The sequence below is a fragment of the Teleopsis dalmanni genome, chromosome 2, assembly GCF_002237135.1.
Source record: "Teleopsis dalmanni isolate 2A chromosome 2, ASM223713v2, whole genome shotgun sequence".
In the NCBI taxonomy this organism is placed as follows: domain Eukaryota; kingdom Metazoa; phylum Arthropoda; class Insecta; order Diptera; family Diopsidae; genus Teleopsis; species Teleopsis dalmanni.
The window spans coordinates 229,914,055-229,934,715 of NC_051847.1; the positions used below are offsets into that span (position 1 = coordinate 229,914,055).

Consider the following 20,661-nt stretch of genomic DNA (forward strand, 5'->3'; position numbering starts at 1 on the left):
AAAGGAATGTTTGAGAAAAACTGTTTAGGTGTTTAATACTATAACACATATTTAAAAAATTAACAATAAGTTCATTGCAATCGTTTAGACTGATTTTAACTTAAATGAATCTGATTTAGATGAGAACTACTTATGAACCACTTTAGTAGTAGTAGACTATACATATTCTTTTAAAAAGCGTGTGATCCACATGCTATGTAAACAACACATAAAACCACTCTGAAACTGTTCAAACACACAATTTTTTGTATTAATTATAATTTTGTATTTATTAGCTTTTGACATATTGAATGGCTGGATTTTCTATTGCGTAAACATATACCTATTTATTAAAAATTTATCAATTTGCATATGCATTAATAATATATTGTACATATATTGTACATTGTACCTCTAAGTTCAGTACGTTCTACTGGGTACATTAAAATATAGAAAATTTAATTTAAGAAAATAAATTCGCATGAAGAATGGAGTTTAAAAAACAAATATATAATTGATATAGATAAACATATAATACATACTTGAAAATATTAAATAAAGAATGTTTTACAAAATGTACAATGTTAAAAAAATCTGATCATTTGAAGAATAATGATCATTAGTAAACATTTACGGTTTACAACAACGATGGAGTATTATGTAGGAAGAAAACGATTTACGAAAAGGATGTACAAAGTATAAATATCGTGTAGGTTTAGTAAAGTCAGTGTGTGTACGGAAATATATTTACTTACACAACGATTATGGAAAAACAATTACTAAAAATATCAATAGTTTTACTAAACTTTTCAAGAAAAAAATTATTTTAATTACAAGACGTTGGTAACGAAGGTAAAGATATTAACAAATTACGATAAATTAAAGTACTTAATATGTTTGGTATATACGAATTTTATGGAGTTGCAGGAGAAGTTCAGTATAAAGTAATCCGGTAATATCTATACCAATATTTTTGGAAAAAATTAAACTCTTTTTAAAATTCTTTTAAAGCATACTTAACTGACTTCTCTTACAAATCGCTTTACGAATTACGAACACCAAAATTTAAAAATATTAAAAAATTATTTTTAGAAGACAAAAGTTTATTTTATTAACTCGCTTGTATACATATGTACTAAAAATTAAGACTAATTTATTTTATTAAAATGTAATTGAATTATTTATTGTTTTCAAATACTACACACATACATATACACAACATAATACAAGTGTAATGAAGTTTACGTTATGTGTAAAATGCCAGTGTCGAGTGCATGATGCCTGGTATATGAAATTTGGTCGATTTGGTATGAGATATGTAGTATAGTTAAAAATGTGTGTGAAAGAGAAGAGAGACATAGAGTTAGAAAATTTGTCTAGTAGGTGTGTGGTTTTAAGTGAGGTTTGATTTTATGGCTAAGTTGTGTGAAGTTTGATGAAGGCTATGGTGTAAGTGTTTAGGTGGTGTTTAAAGTGGTAATTTATAGCATTTGTTTACAGCATTTTTAGTTGTTTTTGTTCTCTGAACCAACTTGCTTTATAAGCATTTGTTTTTTTATTTAAAAATTGTTTTTTTTTGTATTTGGAATTTATACCTACTTGCACGTCCTACCATTTGTACGGCTCGGACACCTTTCCTGAAGGTAGCCACTGTTTTTGTCAATACGAAACAAATAAATTTTTAAGGATTGTGTGAAAAAGGTTAATGAAATTAATGATAATATTTTCATCATAATTTAAAAAAAATTCTATAGAATAAGAATGAAATTAAAATTATTTATTTATATACTTAAACTAAGTGAAATTATAAAAAAATAAATTAAACCAACTTAGATTTACATATGATTCTCATAAAAATTTTTCATGTTAGTTAAAATAAATTTGCTTTTAATAATCTTTGAACCAGTCAAGATTTTTACAAAGTTAATGATTAAATGTATTGATGAGAATTACGTATACAATATTTCACAATTTCCATAACTAAATTTACACTACAATAATTACTTTGTTTCTATTTATAAATACAAATTTAATGAATTTCATTTATACTCGAATTAATTAATTAATTTAGCCTAATTTTTAATGATGTATGTATTATTATTTTATAGAATGTATGCATTATGCGTGTAAATAATATTTAATATGCTATGAAACAGTACTTTTATGTCTATTAATGAATACTTATAAATCACAGATTTTTGATACTTATTTATATTCCTATATCACATCTGAATTTATATAAAGAATTTGAAATTATATACAGAGTGTAGTGATCATAAATAACGTAGAACTCTTGGAGAGAGACCATACTGTCTGAAAATAATCTTCTAAATTCGTTGAAATGACACATTTTTATAACTTCTCGGTTTTGTGAAAAGAATGATTTTTGACTCTGGACCAAATGTGTTCCAATGATGTAAATGCATTTTATATATACAAAACTCATATTTGTACCACTAGTATCTATTCTTAACGACTTTTTTTATGAGTAATGGTATTTCAGGAGTATTTCAGTAACTTAATAAAATCTATTTTCCATTTGACATTTAAAATAGTAAGAAGTTTTAATCTAAGCTTAATACCAAGTAGAATCAAGTAGAACCCAGAACCATTAAAAGATAGTATATAAATAGAAAAAAATATACAAAACACTAAGCATATTATTCTTATCTGACTTTATAACACCCCAGGAGAATTATTATACATCACTAGCGCTTCATAATGTAGTATTAAATCGTAAAATATATTTATTTATATTTATATGTTCATGTTATAAACTCAAACATGTCAAACTAAACTAAAATCAAAAGGAAATGATAAATACAAACTCTACATATTATGTACTAATTACTTATTTTTATAAAATATAATTAGTAAGTAAAAATTCGGATATTTTTTATTATATGAGTATATTTAAAGGATGGCGGGGTATAATTCATGTAAGACTGATTGTACTGTTAATGTGGAAGCAAATCCAATATTATTAAGGTTTAAAGACCAACTTATTAAACTTATTAACTACATTTGCGTTAGCATTTGCTACTTTTTATTTATGATGAGAGAGCTCATTTCACAGCGATTTCTATGTTAACCGCTGAACATAGAGATTGCACAGGAAACTCAGATACTCCATCAAAGTACATATACTTGTATATGTACGTTGCAATATATAGTCTGTTTGTGTGGTAGGGTATATTTAAATTAATAATTCGTTTTATACTGATTTATATTACTGATTGACTTAGTTTTAGGATTTTTGTTAGCAAAAAATTAATAAAAATTTTAGCAGCAACAAATAAAAGTAATTTGCATTTAAAAGAATAGAAATTTTGCTTGCTTTTTTAAGTTTTAGTTTATAAAGTTTACAGTTTTCCAAATGATTTTCATACAAAACATCTTTGATAAAAAAGATGATTTGCTTTAAATATAAGCCGTACCCTCCATTTCGTTAATGACTGAGGTTATGCCTTGATTCACCATTCCAGTCTGCATCATAATCATGCCCACATCTGTAAGATTCGGTTTTATGCTTAATCGAATTTGGTTTGGTGTCAGTGGTTTTTTAAATATTATGTTAATTGGTTTAGTAATGTAATAAAAACGTTTCTAAAATAGTTCAACATTTTAGTCAGTTACTTACAGAACAAACAATATATAGTTACATTTAGACACAATATGTGAATATGTGGTTACATTACGGTTAAGCCATTCTTATACACTACTTCTCAAGTTTTGGTTTTCGTACTCATTTTCCAAATTCACACTTGATTTATATAAATATTTCATATCCGCATATTTCATATCCGTAACAAAAGCTTCAAATACATTTCATTTTACGAATTATATTTTATATTATTATTATTCATATTTACATATTACACTACAATTATATTATATATTTTTATGAATGTATATTTGTATATCATATTTCGAACTCCAGTTGTTAATATATATGCAATTATATACAGCCTTTTTTATTTATTATAAGCTGCAACGTCGGTGCTTCCAATGCAAATGCGCGTATATGTGATTGATTTTATATATAATTTCAATATTTATACACTACCATTACCTGACGAGTAATGTAAAAGTAACCGTAAACTAATCGAGTGTGATAATACAATACTTAATAATTTTATATTTCTTCGAAATCATTACACTATCAGTAATATATCAGTAATCTAACAGTAATCTCTTAGTAACTTTCAAATCATTTCAGAACGAAACTAATTGTATTAAATCTATATATTATTGTTGATATTATTTTTTGCCTAAATTTATTTACAAATGAGGCTATGATAACGATTTATTTTCATTTTGGGCTCTAAAATTAATTTCAAATACGTATAAAGTCACTACATAGTAACAAAACATATTTACAAAAGATAGATTAGGTAAATTTCAAAACAACTAAGAGCAGGTTATAAAATTCCTCAAGTGCCTTAACACGCTGAAACTCTTCTTGAACATATTTAACATATATATTCAGATAAACTGTGTAACATGTTTTAATATTGTAAAAAAAATTATTAAATATATTATGTATATTATATATGTTATATGTTATTATATATATTCAATAATACGAAAAATTATTTGGCATACGATTTTTATATTCTTATATTGTGTAATACATAAATTGCATATAATAAATTAAATAATTATCAGCTTTATATTATATGGCCTAAAACTGTTATATGTAAATGTTTATAAATAAATTAGATCGTGAAAATTTATCATTGAAACTGAAAATATTTCTAATATAAATTTGTGCTCTCACATGCACTTATTTTATAAATGGAAAAAAAGAATTTGATTGTAAGAAAAATCATTTTTAGCAAGATTCGAAGTGCATTTTTAAGTAATTTCTATTTTGAATTTAATAAATTTTAAAAAATTTGTGATTTATTTTATAATACGAATAACTAAGTTCAGTAAAAAGTTCAGTACTAAAATTAAAGTTTAAATATTTTTTGGTGCCTCGATTAGCTTCGAATTATATGTTTATAATGCGATCACTTCTAATTACTTGTTAACGGTCAAATACGGTTTATGGTACTGTCAAAAAAGTCAAACATTCCTAAAGTGCGTACAATGCAAGTTCAGAAAGGAATTTAAATATTTTTTATATATTAGGGAATATATAGAGAAAAGCCCTTATCCTGTGACCAATGATTATCAGCATAGCACGTGTACTACAAGTCTAGTTAATATTATAAAAAAATAAGTAAATGAATTCGTTCAAAGCAGTTAGTGGATAATAGGAGCACAGTTCAATACTTCATCTTATCGATTTATCCATCTTGATGCAAGTAGATGCAAGTTTTATGTAAATGTCTCGTCTCCTTTAAATCCTGACTTAGCTGTCATTATGTTTCAACATGGAAACATTAGAAACATATTTCAACAAAATTAAAAGGTTAAATATAGTATCGGGAGTGCTAAACATCTATTTTTATCAGAATTTTAGATAAAAATATTTGTGACAGCAAAAAAAACTGAAACTGGAATGTTTTTCTACAATCATGTTTATTTCTTCATAGGATATAACGTATAAAATATATATTAAAAGACAAAATGAAAATCAATTAATTTTAGTTTTGAACTTTTCGCGACAAGATAGTGTAAAAAATAATATTACATAAAATGTTTAAGCCAATTGTGTTGCAAGATAAAAAAAATTGAATTAATAAATCACCGGTTTAGCCTTTAAATACGTAACAAATTTAATTAATTGTATCGTTTTTTTAGATAAGTGTAAATTAAGTGAAATTATTTGAATATATAAATATTAAAATATCATATCAAAAAGTAACGCAGGCTTCATTACATACTGTAAAAATATTGGCCGGAACCAATTTTTGGAAGTAGTTTAACGCTTATCATAAACTTGACAATTGTAAAATAATTTATTAATAAGTATAATAAATTAATAAGTGCATATATGTATACAAAAGTAAATAACAGATTAAAAACAAATTGTCAAATTTATGTTAGTTATGACTTTGAAGGCTTAATAGGAAGTTCAAAAAGAAGAGTTAGTTCTGAATGTGCTCTTGTAATTATTTGTGGCACTAATATAAATAACATAGATTTATATATAATAATAGAAATATTAAAAAATTAATTATTTTATTTGTTTAAATATTCAAATTAAATTTAAAATTATAATTTAACATTATTGTATATATAAAAGGGTTTGGGTTGCATATCGCACAAACATATTTACAAAATTAACTTAATATTAAGCCACCAGGAAGAACTTCTCTTCAAAAAGAGATCAAGTATTGTTTTTAAATAAATAAAAAATTTTATATAAAATCAGATAAAATCAGTTCAATTGAATAAAGTACGTTTGCACAGGATGAGAGGGAACCAGAGATTATTGTCATTTACTATTTGAAATAAATGTAACTAATTTAAAATAATATACAATATAATTTTTAACCAATCATCAGTAATTTTAATTTTTGTTGTACTATTCAATTAAAAAATTAGTAATTAAAGAACAAAGTTATTGAAAAGTTGTTAATGGAATATTTAAACACGGCTTACTCAACGAAAAAAAATCGTCAACTGAATTACGAATCAAAACGAAAACTGAAACTAAAACGAAAACTGAAACTGAAACGGAAATGGAAACGCAACATATTGTATTAAAACGTTAAAAACTTGAAACGTTCGCTTTTAAATATCAAACTAAATTGCAATTTAGGTTTTTGTATATATTTTTTTATAAAAATTATTTTAAAGGTAAGAAAATATTGTTGTTAAAGACTGCAAAATAAAAAACCAAAAATGCTTCACAGCTTTGATAACAGTGAAGCTTGATAACATGGTTCTGGTGTGGGAAGAGGAAAGTTTTTTTATTAAACAAAACTAACGAAACAAACGTGATATGCAAAGGAAGAAAGGGAGGGGTACAAAATACACATAAGAACAAAATTTATTTATATTATTAGTTTTAAATGATTTGTTTCTGTTAATTAATAATTTTTAGTGTTTGTTTGTTATCATTTACCTAAATCGTCAAATTTATTCCTTGGCTGAACTGCCACTGTTTGACAGAAAATTGTTTAGTTAAATAAAATTTGGATTATTTTTTTATTGATCATTCATATCGGTTATGTAATATTTAATACATTCATATATATATATATATTAAATGTTAAAATGTTGAAAATTTTGTATTTGATAGTTTAAGGTAGTTACAATTTGTAGGTAGAGATACGAGTACGTAGAGTAAAGGCCACGCCAAAATGGTGTAGGTAAACAATAAAAATATTTAGAAAAAACAATTTAATAAGAAATTATATATATATGTATGTTAAAATACTTTTGTTGTTACAAACTGTTAATTTAAACAAATTCTTAACACTACAGAATACCTATACTTTTTATTTGTTATATTATTTATGCATACCTAAACTTAACTTATCTATTAATTATTTTTATAATTTTTAAATTGGATAAAGAAAATACGAAATCAATAATTAATTTAAAAAAGTTTTAAATATTCGGTTTAAATGTAATTAAAACAATTTACTTACAGTTTTTGCATTTGCATTTCTTAATAAGTGTTTCATCTTTGATATCTTCATGACACGCTTTGCAATAAAACCAAGCACTGCAAAATAAATAATAAAATGTTATAATTTATATAAATTATATTATTAATGTACCTAAAATGCTCTTAAAAGTAGTAAAAGCAAACATAAATAAGTATTGTAACTAAATAATAATTGAAGCATTCGATTTGTGAACTATGTGGGTAAGACAAATTTTATCTTTACTAAACGAACTACTTAAAAGTTAACATTCTGCCTTAGCCTTATTAGGAAGCCTGTAAAGGATTGGCGAATCGAATACAGTAAATATTACTCACCGTTTCACTTCATCTGCGCTCTGTGCTATAAAGAATCCTTGTGTATTCGCTTGAATTTTAGCACCTCGTGGGTTAATCGAAATTTTACTATCGCCGCCATCTTCGGCTCCTTTGATTTCAATCGCCAAAAGAAGCAACTTCAGTTTGGAAAAACATAGCCTAAGCATACCATAGTTGGCAGGTAAAATAGATGTGTGTTAAACTTAATATCGTTTTATATGAATAAATAAATTTTTGTAAAATAACATTTTGAAGTTTGTTTAGCTATTATTTAATTAAAAAAAAAATATATATATAAACGAAGCGTATTACATGCAACTGTGCTAAGTTCAAAATATTCAAAGCAGCAAAAACTGTGTATTCTTTTTGAAATTCATTAATAAAAGTTTTAAATAAACATGCAAATTAAAATCGATGATTATACAAGTAATTTTGCAGGAACAAAACCATGTAGAATATGCATGCCAACAATACAAGGTGTTTCCACTAACTCTACGGACTACATTGAGTTATCATTTACAATTCACAACTGCAAACTTTGTTTTGCTTTTTATGTTTTTCTAAATGTAAAAATGATTAACTTTCTTTAAAAAAAATTGTGTAAGATTCCTTTAAAATATATATTTCGGAACATGCAATAGTTTTTACAACGGGAGATGATGTGGTGTACAACTCATCTAGTACAAAATGTATATTTATAGATTAGTAAACAGTTGTCTTCTGGTTTTTGTGGGTGAGAAATTGTGCGAATTTTCTACAAAAAGTAATTATTTCAGTGTGGTGAAATGCGGTTATTCATCTTGTAATGAAGAAAAATTGTATATGCAAGGATATGATTTTGTGTGAGGTTGACTTAGGGCAATGAAAAGAGCAGAAAAGTTTTTATTTTGGATATCGTTAATCGGATTTTAGGTTTTTGTGTGTTATTAATAAAAATCTATTACATTAGGAAATGTTTAAAGATGCAAGAATTGTTATATTCATGCCATTTAATGCTCAAATTGTTATAATGTTATATAGATAGGATGCATTTTTACAGTTCTATACACGGAAAGGTTCAGATGCATTTTTATTTATAGTATGTTGATTAAATTATAAAAAATTGCTAGTAAGTTTTTAAAATTGTATTAGTTAATTTGTTTAATATTTAAATTAAAATTCAAGTCCTCTGAGGGTCTTACTCGCTGGCTTGTGGGAATGTCATGCCGGTAAATGAAGGTGAAAGGGTTTCAGTGTACATCTCACACCCTGTACCTTGAAGATAATCATTTTGCCAGGCCTGAGTATCTGGTGACTGAAAGTTAAAAATGAGTTCGATTGTGTTTTGAATTAAGTATTAATTTCGATTTTCAACAATGTTTTTCTTTAACATTTGTTTTTATTTTAATAATTGTATATAATTTATATTTAAGAATTTGTGTGAGAAAACCTGATACATGAAGGTATATACAAGTTTTTACATATTTTTAATGGCTTAAAACTCATTTACTTATATAAATTTATTACTAATATTCAAGCTTAAGGATGGCGAGCATATTACTGGAGTATTTTTACATTTGTCCCCTAGCAATCAATTTAAAGCCTCCAAACATACAAAACTTTGGTATTAAAAAAAATAAATAAATTATAAAACCGAATTGAAGTTTTAAAAGCATAAAAATCATTTCAAATAAACTTTAAATATCTCAAAAGCAAAAATTACATTTTTAGCTTTTAACTTAACAATTGCCTAATATTTAACACGTTGATATGTGAAATGAATTGTGAGAAATGTTTTGTGTGGTGTTTTGTAAGAGATTATTTTTTAATGTTTGCCTTATTAAATTGATTAAACTGATTAAATTGTCTACTATTGAACGAGTGAGGTCACTGACACAATCAGTGTCTGAAAAGAATCATAAACTTTTTTTAAAACATATGTAATATTTTATAATTCAAACAAAATAATCAGTGTTGAAATTCAGAAATCAGAAATGAAATTTTTCAGAACACCTGGAATATTTTTATCCTTTTTTCATAGTCTTGGAGTCGCATAAACCAAATATGTTATATCAGTTAAATTAATATTGTGCTAAGTCAATAACAGAAATTTTTTTATTTGTGTGAAAAATTAAATTAAAAAGATAAATATAAATAATAAAATTGAATCAAAATGACTAGAGGTCCTTTAAATTTGCTAAAGTTAAATAAGTGCTGCCTCTAAAATATCTCTAATAGAAAATATATATTCCTATATATAGGAATATATATAGTCTTTCTGGCATTTCGAAATTTTAATGCCTAGGCATGTTTGAAACCGAAAATATCGCAATATAGAGTGTTAAACCTCAAAATAACAACAATAATAAAATTAACAACGATAACACGAATAAGTTGTTTTCTTCCTTTATATGTACAGTAGAAAAAGTAACATTCTCTCAGCAGCCGTAGTGTACAGAAATAGAATAGAATAGAATGTAGGAAAATGTTCAAAATATAAGTACAGATTAAAAATACGTAATATTTGAAATAACGAAGGATATGTCAGTCGTACTTATTCCTTTTGATTAGCACTTTAGTGTTCGGTATTACTTTGTCTTTGTTTCAAAACAATATAAAAAAGAATTGTACGTATGTAACGTAGCACAATTTTTATATTATAAATTATTATAAGAGTACTATAAGAGTATTATACTGAATTTTAATTTTTTTATTATTATGTCAATATTTATAGGTTAAAGTGAAGTTTGTGTATTTTTGCATATCTAAATATTAAAACATACATTTTTGTTTTACAACATCGAAGGCACGTTACAATTAACATTGAAAAATTTTCCAAATAAATTAAAATCAAATAAAAATTTATATTTAATATTTTTTTTAGCAAGAACATTAAACTTTTCTCTTGTAGTGTAATTGTGTGGTTTTGTAACTGACAAATGAAAATTTACACCAATAAGAAAAAATTATAGTTACACCAAGAGTCAAAAATAACAGTAATTTCAACATTACGGCTTTTGTATGCAAGTGTTTGTGTGAATATGTGAGATTTATGTTTATATGTTGATGTGTGTACAACGTGTCCTTTACAGTTGGAGACGAACTTACTCAGTAGCCTGAGCAAATGGTATTCCAATAAATGTTGGACTCAATGTCTCGGTATACATTTCCATGCCAGTACCGCGTAGATAATCATTTGTCCAAGACTGCATGTCTGGTGACTATATAAGTGAGGGGAAATTTTTTGGCATTTTCATTTATTTCTTTAAAAAAATGTTCAATGAAACGATATTATAAAAAATGAAGAAAATCGAAATTTTAAAATCTTTATAAATTCTTAGATGTGTCGGTCATCGTCTGTACCATTAACTTTCCTTAATATTGAATACGACCAGGTTTCATTATTGCCTTTAGTGTATTATTATTCATAGTATAGCTGCTGTTTGCAATACATATTTTATTAAAATAAAAATGTAATTTAAACTTACAGTTTTAAAAGAACGCATAGCAAATAAATTGGCCATCATCGTTGAGAACCCAGGTGCTAAGCAGCTCTGTGCAATAAATCCTAGTTTCAGTTCCGCCAAACAAATCACATCATCTCCCTGCTTCCAGTCCCACGAGGGAATGTTTAGCAAATATGCCTGCAAGCAACAGAACACAATTTCTGCAGCCTTTTTGATATTAGTCGAAATGATAGATTACCTTATTATGATACTGCATAAGCTGTATTATAACACGTATATCGTCGCTATAGTTTTTGATTGAAATTACTCTCATAATATTGGCAGCATCTTCAGCGTCGGGATCTTGGCAATATTTATTAGCTAGCACCAAACAGGCATCAGCTTCATGTACCTTTATTGTAGATACAAAATGATTAGTAATTAAAAATATAATTGCTGTAAGCTAGTTTTATTCAGGTTTTATTCAGGTTTGATTTCGTTTGTGTTATTGTAGCAAACAAAGTTTCAGGTAATTAAATGTATTTTTTAAATATGTTAGTGAATGTAGTGAATAGTGGTTTAAATGTATCTTCTGCTTCTAATTTCATTTTTGGCGTGTACACTGTACATTTAAATTTAATTATATAATTATTGAAAAACAATTTTTTTTAGTATAAGATTTGAGTTAATTTATACGAATAATGAATTCAACAATTATTGAAACTGATATTATGCAACATTGGCGAAAAGGGGTTCGAAAGCAAAATTCAAAGCATGAAATTTTTTTAATCAAGTGGCAGAAATATGTTTAAAAATTTCGCTCAGAATGTTTTCTTAGAAAAATTATATAGAATAATTTTAAAGCAAATAAAAAATAAAAAATTAATCATAAACTATTAATATTGAATAACGGCACGAAATAAAAGAATAGCGGTTTGTGAAAAAAAGCAAGATAGCACCAAGCAAAATACTGTTACATATCAACAAAGTTACAATAGAAAAAGAAGCATTTGCATGCAATTTCCTTTTAAAGGTTTAACATATAGTCATAAATTTAATGCAAGTAAAAACATTCAATAGAAAAAACATCTTATTGTAGATACATTTAATTGAATTCCTAAAGAATGAAGTTTTGAATTATATCTGAACTTTCAAAATTTTTTTAAGTATTCTATTTATATGTACTTAACTATAAAACTAATATATATATATAACTAATATATGCTAATTCTGATCATTTAAGTACTTAAGTTCATAGCAATAAACATAAACAGAAAACACAAATCATAGCGCATTATTAACATTGATTCATTCAATATATTTATTGAATACTCATTAATATAATGTGTCATCAATAATTTATTTTTATATACACTATCAGAGACTTCAGAGATCATTATAGAGATCTTAAAAGAGATCTAAACTAATATGAAAAAGATTGCAGTGCATAATGAACTCATAACGTAAAAACTACAAAGAGGATATTAATTATCAAGTACGGGTATTGATCATAACGAATTTTTACTCGATTTCGGTTATTTCCATGTGCCTTACATTCTAGTACTTGAGTTTTATTTCGAAAAAAAATCGACTATAAAATATCTATTGAAATTATCACCAAAATAAATTTCTCAAGCCTCAAGACATGAACTCTCTTCTAGCAGATGAAAAAGTAATATTGAATGAATATCATTAAAATAAGTTTTAATGAAGAATTGTTAGAAAATTTCAATATTAGGTATTAAAAAGCATGTATTAGTCATTGCTTAAATATATTCTACAATACATATATGAATGTAAACGCAACAAAATAAAATATAATATTCCTATTAAATACATGCAAATTTGTAGTTTATAGCAAAATCAAAGCAATTATTGAAATATCATGCACTTAATACAATTATATTAACATACAAATATTTTAAGTATATTTGTACTTTTACATATATATATATATATATTAATTATTATTTTAAAACATCTTTTGATATAGATCAGTATTGAAGTCATGAATTTAATAATAATAATAATAATAATATAGTTTTCCAAAACATTTAAAATAACCAAAAATACGGGTAATATTTAAATCCAATACACCTCTCTATTTATTTGAACAAGAACTAGACATGAAAATTGGAACTTTTAAAACAATTTTTTTTTTTTAAATGTTAACACCTACTATTACCTAAACTCATTAACATCTTTTTTTGTGGATTTTGTATAGATTTTGTATGGATATTGTGTGAAAAATGCGACTTATTGCTGCACTTTTTAGGTGCTATTTATGTTAGCGTTAATGTATACTAACACACTAATTGTTTAAAAATTCATGTATTACTGGGCATGTTGATGTTAAATTTTTAGGATTTTAGGATTGGTAATATGATTTCTCACTATAAATATTATTTTATCATACAAAAGATATTAATCCGTTTGGAAAACTTTAAAAATTGATGTCCAGTTAAAACTGTATCAAATGTTTATTAAAATAGTCATAAATTTAATTTAAAATGAGTATTTTATACTTATTGTTGCTTTTTAAAATTCTTTGAATACAAAAATTTTGAACATTTCGCGGTAAGAAATTTTTTAAATTTCCTAAATCTTTCAATTCTGTATATTTTCATATACATTATAAATTAAAGATGTCTAACTGACCAATCACACTTGGCTTATACGATTATATACATATTTTCGTTCAGTAATATTGATCATTTGATCATATTTGGATATATGTATTATATATGTATGTATTATTTAAATCATATGGGCAAAAACAAGTGTGGTTAATTATATTTTAATTACATAAATTTAATATAAATTAACAATAGTTTATCGAACTAATAATAGCATAATACTTAATAAGATAATAACTATTTAAAGTGAGCTAATTTATTGGCAATCAGTATAACGAGTTCTAGCATTTATCGTTATAGAATTTTAAAATGTGTTTCAACTGCACATAAACTATTTATTTTGAGATTTATTGCTTAAATTATATACTTAAAGTTACATCAATAACATTTACATACTTAAAATACATTGAATATGGTTTATAATGCTTATTTGTGATAGGATGATGTTCAACATATCAAATGACACCACTCCAATCATTTTCAGCCAATAAACAATCGGATAATGGAAGCATCCATTTAGTTATAAGTACGTGTTAAGACTACACATATTTTTGTACATGTAATAATTTTTTTTCAAATTAAAAATAAGGAAATAAAAATATATCTTTTATGTAGCTAGATGCTTGAAAACATTTTCGTCATTATTAAATATATTCTATTGAATTGTATATGTTGCATTTTTATTAGAATATTAAAGAAAATAATTCGGAAAAAGTAAGCATGTTGTTGTTATAATAATATATCAAGTAGTATTATAGAGAAGAATATAATTGTTATTATTAATGTCATTGTTAACATATGTGTTTCAGGATATAGTTAACGGTACAATATAAAGTTCAGCTTGATAGTTAGTTTACATAAAGGATTACTGTATGTAATGAGTAAGTTATGTAGACAGATTAGAATAAAAGATTAATAAGTACATTTAGATAAAAATACACCGATAATATAATAAATCAAAAATATAAAAATATCAAACATAAATTTACATGTTATTTGTTAAAATTATCAACAAATCATATTAAATGATAACAACAACAACAAAATTAACCAATTAAGTAATCACAAAAAAACACAATTGTTACCTTAACCCTTTGTAGATCAATCGGATTCATAATAGTGCCTTGGAAGAATTCCACCGTGGTAAAATGGCGCTTGAATAAACCTTCTAGTTCCAAATCGGGTGGTTTACTTTTAAATTTAGGAAAATAATGTATCGTATAGTATTCATAGAAAAAATTGTGGTTAAGATGTATACCGGGAAAATCAAATTTTGCACAAATTTGTTGAACTTAAGTAAAGTACATGTATACAGTTAATATAATAAATATCTATATACAATTAAATATTTGTTCGATTATATACATTGATTTAAATATACCTAATTATAGAGTACTAATAAATAAAATTAAGAAAATTATTTTTATAATAGGTATAATATTCTACTTATTTGAATTTGTATAGCCTACGATTGATTTTATAACTTTGCAAGATTATAACTAAATTTAAAACTAAGTATTATAATATATGGAAGAAATAGTTCAGCTTAATTAGCTGCAATCCACTAGACTGTCGAGGTTAAAGAAGTTTTGTTTAATGTGTTGGTAATCGTATGCAGTATAAGACGTTGATTTGTAGGAAAACTTTATTAAATTGCCACTGGAATGTAGCGAAGATATCAAACTCATCTTTTGAATTTTCCTTCAATAGTAGTTCTAATAAGTATTGTTCACGTGAAAGAGGTAATACAAGATAATACATTTGAATGTACTTTAATATTTAAAATGCCATTACTATTAAGTATCAAGGGATAAATTATGGGAATGCACAATTGTAGTGTCAGTAACTTTGTTATTTTCTTTGATAAATCATACTTTAAATTATTATTAAAATATACAGTACTATGAACAAATATAAATTAACATAAATGACTAAAATTGTGACGAAGAAGCACATTAAAAGAAGGGAACACCTTCAATTACATAGAGAGCAATAAAAAATAGCAATTCAACACTGTGATATATATTAAATATAAACTACTGTATAAAATATGTGCCAACAGCACGACGAATATCAATGATTGGATGGGGAATTTATAAAATGTTTAAAAAATTATCTTGAGTTTTATTTAAACACATTTTGAAAAATTTTAATATTATCTTAATATATGAAAACTTTCATATAATTATCACAAGAGGATTTCAATATATTGTCGACTAAAATTTTTGTTTTGAGCTGCTCGACACCAACAAAAATTTATCTCCGAATTGTCAGAAGGATGCATAAGAACAAGAATACATTATCATCGGCTTGCTTTAAATATATTATATAAATATCGTAACTTAAGTTTAATTTCTTAGATAATTTACATAATTAATATTTATGAGTATCTAGAAAAATAGTTAAACGATGTGAGAATGCAAAATAGACGTAGATTGTGCACAACTTTCGCTTAATTGGTAAAAAGTATATACAAAATATAGTTTCAATTACTTATTTTTAAGAGGAAAGAAAAGCATTTTATTCATAACAAAAAAAAAATTATTTATTTAGCTATTGAAAGAAAACTACAAAAATATTAAAAAGTTGAAAACTATCTAAAATATACAAAAATATATTTTTATATGAAATATATAATACCGCATATTAAAAAATATAGTAAAAAAGTTTTAACACTTGAACTACTGCTTAAATAGAAAATAGTAAACGTTTGCCTGTAAATTATATATACTTAGTAATAAAAAACTTTCAACAATTTAAAAGATTTAATTATTCAAACAATATAAAATACTTTGGGGAAAATAATGTCATTCCGGTATTAAAGCATTTAATAAAAATAATAACTAAACTGAAAGCAGAGTTAAATAAAAAGTTTTAATAATTGATAAAAATAAATGATTATTTCTTAAGTTGCATTTTGATTGCAGAAAGTTTAATTATATAATTGTTAATGTTTGAGAATTTGTCCAAGAAAATAAAATGTAGATAATACCCGTAATTAAACATAATTAACAAAGACAGGACATTCTTTTAAAATGAGGTGTATCATTTTGAGCCAATGGAGTTGAACTAAAAATTCAAACTGAATATTAGAAAAATTATAGGCACAAACGATAATATTAAATTCGCCTTGTAATAAAAAATTGGTTTTTGTTTTGAATTTTTATACAATAATTTTTTTTATTAATATTCTCGTTCAGTTTTTCTTGTAATTTTCTCTAACTATTGATGAAATTTGTTTCGAATGCTTGAATCACGTTTGCCGCGTCAGAAGTTGTTCGAGTTAATATGAGGAATTTTGACTCTTGATTTTTGATTAATTTCAGTGTAATTTTGTTTTTGTACCTTCACTCGTTCCAAGTCTACAGCATTCATCATGGTGCCCTGAAAAAACGCCACTGTCGTATAGTGGCGCTTCAGCAGTCCTTCTAGCTCCAGATCAGGCTCCTTACTAGACGTGCAAAGACGCATCGGTACAAACGATTTTTAATGAATTTCAGTATTTAATTTACATTGATTTTTTAGCGCTTATTGACAATTTATACTATATACAATTAATGTACTATACTTGACTAGCATAAATAAACTTAAACTTAAATATTTATGTAATTATAAAGTGCAAAATATGTGGAATATTTGTTAAGTAAGCTGAAAAGTTTTTATCTTAGTACGCATAAAATATAATTTTAAAATTAAAACTATTGTCATAATTTTAGTTAAAAATATATTTCTATTTTTTATCAATTGGTTAAAACATGAATAAGGTTTGCGTGGAATGAACTACTTCAATTGTGTATGTGTAATGGACCAGCGAAGTAGTTAAAAAACCTAAATTCGCTACATGTATCAATCATCACCCCAACTCAGTGGTAGCAGGAAAAGTTGAGCTGATGCAACTTTCTATTCTATTTATGAGATAAGTGGGGTGCTTATCTGTTTGACGTGGAATCAAACAGATATTTGATTCCATTTTGTTGAAATTGTGTGGATTTCTGTAGAAATAAAGTTTTTCGTATGATAACGACATGGCTAATGTAGTAGCATATAAATAACGAAAATACGAAGAATTAGATACCAACTGAACCTATATTTTGTAATTTCAAACCAATGAAGATATTCGTTATCGTGATCATAGTCTGCATGCGATGTATGGATGGAGAGCAAGGGAAAATGTTTCCATATAAAAAAAATCTTATTACACTTAAATGAAGTTCAAATAAGCACGCTCAAGACCATATACGGAAAGAGCGGTTATTCACACGTGTAAAATCTTGAGCCAAGCATACTTTCAAGGGATCGCTGCTTCCCTTGGCTATGCTCATGCTCGCAATTTGTTTAATTCTTTTTTTTTTGGGTTTAGCTGAAATTTTTTTATACACACCAATCTATAGTTCCATGCTTTTTGTGTTTCTATAGCATATAATTATCTCGAAAATTTTTTTTAAGAGATGTCAATGTATTAGTAGTTATCCTTTAAAAATTTTATATAAAATTAAAATCACTCAAAAAACTGTTCGACTTATTTCTCAGTTTTACTAATGTAAGTTATAACAGTAAAAATCAAATTTCCATTATATGTAAACGTAAACTAATTAAGTGGTTGTGGAACAGAACTATTAAAACATTACTAAATTGATCATATATTTAATTCACATCCTGTATAGGGAACTCTGAAATTAAAGTGTATACATAATTAATGGAAATGGTATCATAATATAATTCAGGATAATTCAGAAAAATATATTAGTTATTCACTTAGACCAAAATTAATAAATTCTTTAATAAAATAAGAAAAAAAATGAAATATTCATACAAAACTATATACTGTAAAAGTGAACATACTTAATTACATATTTGAAATATATTGTAGTTTCTAGTATTTCTTAATAATATATTAATATATATACAAGCGTACAAGACATTTAAATAGATTATATTATAGACAAGTATAAAAAGAATGTAAGCTCACCGATGTAAAAACACAACTTCCACGTCCACATCTTCTCTGTCCTCATGCAAGAAATCCTTGAGGAAATGCGATACCGACTCATACGTTATATGACCGCACACCACAATGTGTCTAGTACGTCAGAAGCGGCAGGATGAGCGCAGAGTGAAGACCAATTAGTTTTTCAATAGCCAATCGAATAACATTGGATGGATTCCAATCAATTCGTGTTGTTGTTGTTGTTTGTTGTTCACATTTATTAATCGATTTCATTTATTGTTCATATGTAGCGGAAGTGAAGATAAAAAATTTCTTTGATTTAATAACATTTCAAGTTGTATTGTTTTTTAAAAAATACATTTTCATCGATTAATAAAATATATAAATATATATATATATATATATAATGCAAATGAGTACATTTATGTATAAACATTAAGGAAAAGAAAAATTATTTTTAAGCGTTTTAAGTAATAATTTGTGTATAATGGATAATGAATGCAAAATGCAAATTTTATACAATAAAAAATGCATAAAATGTTTAAAAAGAGTGGCCTTATATGTTATGTATCTTTCGTGTATTAGTTTTTAGCGTATATGATTTTTACTTCTAGGTTTAGTTACAAATAAGTTTACATGAATTTACATTTGATAAGTTTACCTTAGCAATGTTTTTTTTATTTTCTCAAAAAGTTTTCTTATGTATATTTTGTAGTTTGTATGTACGTATGTGTGTATGTATGTATTTGTGCATAGTAAATATTTACTTTATTTAAAAGTATTTAGTAAGTAAGTAAGCTAAGTTTTTAGATTTTATTAAAATAAAACCCTTATTAAAATTATATTTTTGCAAATTGAGTTCAAATAAAAATATTTATTTAATATAAATATAAGAAAATAATGTAGTTTTATAGAACTAAACAAAATGCAAATTTTAGTCTGCTACCCCATAAATGTTGCTAGTTTTTAATACAAACAAATTATTAACTTAAATAAAATGATAATTTACTACTAACATTTAAAATAACGTAAATAACATTAATATTTAAGCAAAGTTTTAGATTTACAATATGTCTGATTCGCTGTCGTTTGCTCATATAAAAAATTTACCAATCCGCAAAAACTACTTCACATGCAGATACACGAACATATTTACAAATGACAAACTCAGGCATTTAACATACATTATTTTTACAACAATTTTTTTATGTGTTATCTATGTTACTCATTCCATTCACGATCTTGCAGGCGATAAATCGAGTCCGTAAGATAAAGTGCCTTGGTGGATGATTTGGTTTAAGTTGGTTGTAAGAGGATCCAACAGCTGTGCTTACATGCACTACTAATTTTTAAAATCTAAATTCTAGAGTAAAAAATAACTAAACATGCTGGTGCCAGTTATTTGACAAAAATGAATAATTTTATGAATTCACTACTAACATGGAAAAATCGTGATCAAACAGTATATAAAATTAAGAAAGACAAACGGTGTTTAGTGGACGAATTCAAATAAAATCGCACAAAATAACAAATGAGAAGTTGAGGTATGGAAATGATAGATGTGAGCCATACATTTAATTGTTTCTATACAAATTTCAAATCAAAGATTCACTTTCTATAAAATAGATATTTATTTAAAAATTGTGGGACTTCGCATAACAAGTAATATTGCAATAAAGTGAATATGATCATTTGTTTTAAATAAATACCGAAATGGGAGCAACTCTTATTGCAAGGAAAACGAATTATTTTACAGATACGTTGCATTAATAATATGTATCGGCAAAA

The 20,661-nt window shown here is 25.3% G+C and overlaps 1 protein-coding gene across 37 annotated transcripts in view; it reads right to left on the reverse strand.

Moving 5' to 3' along the window:
• Positions 1-20,661, reverse strand: part of LOC119680541 (calcium-activated potassium channel slowpoke) — a 71,431-nt gene that overhangs the window by 12,680 nt on the left and 38,090 nt on the right. For 8 of the 37 annotated variants that reach the window (XM_038093403.1, XM_038093404.1, XM_038093405.1 and 5 more), the window contains exons 8-16: positions 18,895-19,005; positions 15,011-15,116; positions 11,549-11,701; positions 11,332-11,487; positions 9,046-9,158; positions 7,865-8,023; positions 7,530-7,606; positions 7,001-7,036; positions 3,417-3,488 (exon numbers count right to left, since the gene is read on the reverse strand). In XM_038093403.1, coding sequence (XP_037949331.1) covers positions 3,417-3,488; positions 7,001-7,036; positions 7,530-7,606; positions 7,865-8,023; positions 9,046-9,158; positions 11,332-11,487; positions 11,549-11,701; positions 15,011-15,116; positions 18,895-19,005 — 983 coding nt within the window. Of the gene's footprint in view, positions 1-1,578; positions 1,630-3,416; positions 3,489-7,000; positions 7,037-7,529; positions 7,607-7,864; positions 8,024-9,045; positions 9,159-10,951; positions 11,065-11,331; positions 11,488-11,548; positions 11,702-15,010; positions 15,117-17,270; positions 17,377-18,894; positions 19,006-20,661 lie in introns of all 37 variants that reach the window. The other 29 variants (XM_038093401.1, XM_038093411.1, XM_038093399.1 and 26 more) reach the window with 14 other exon arrangements.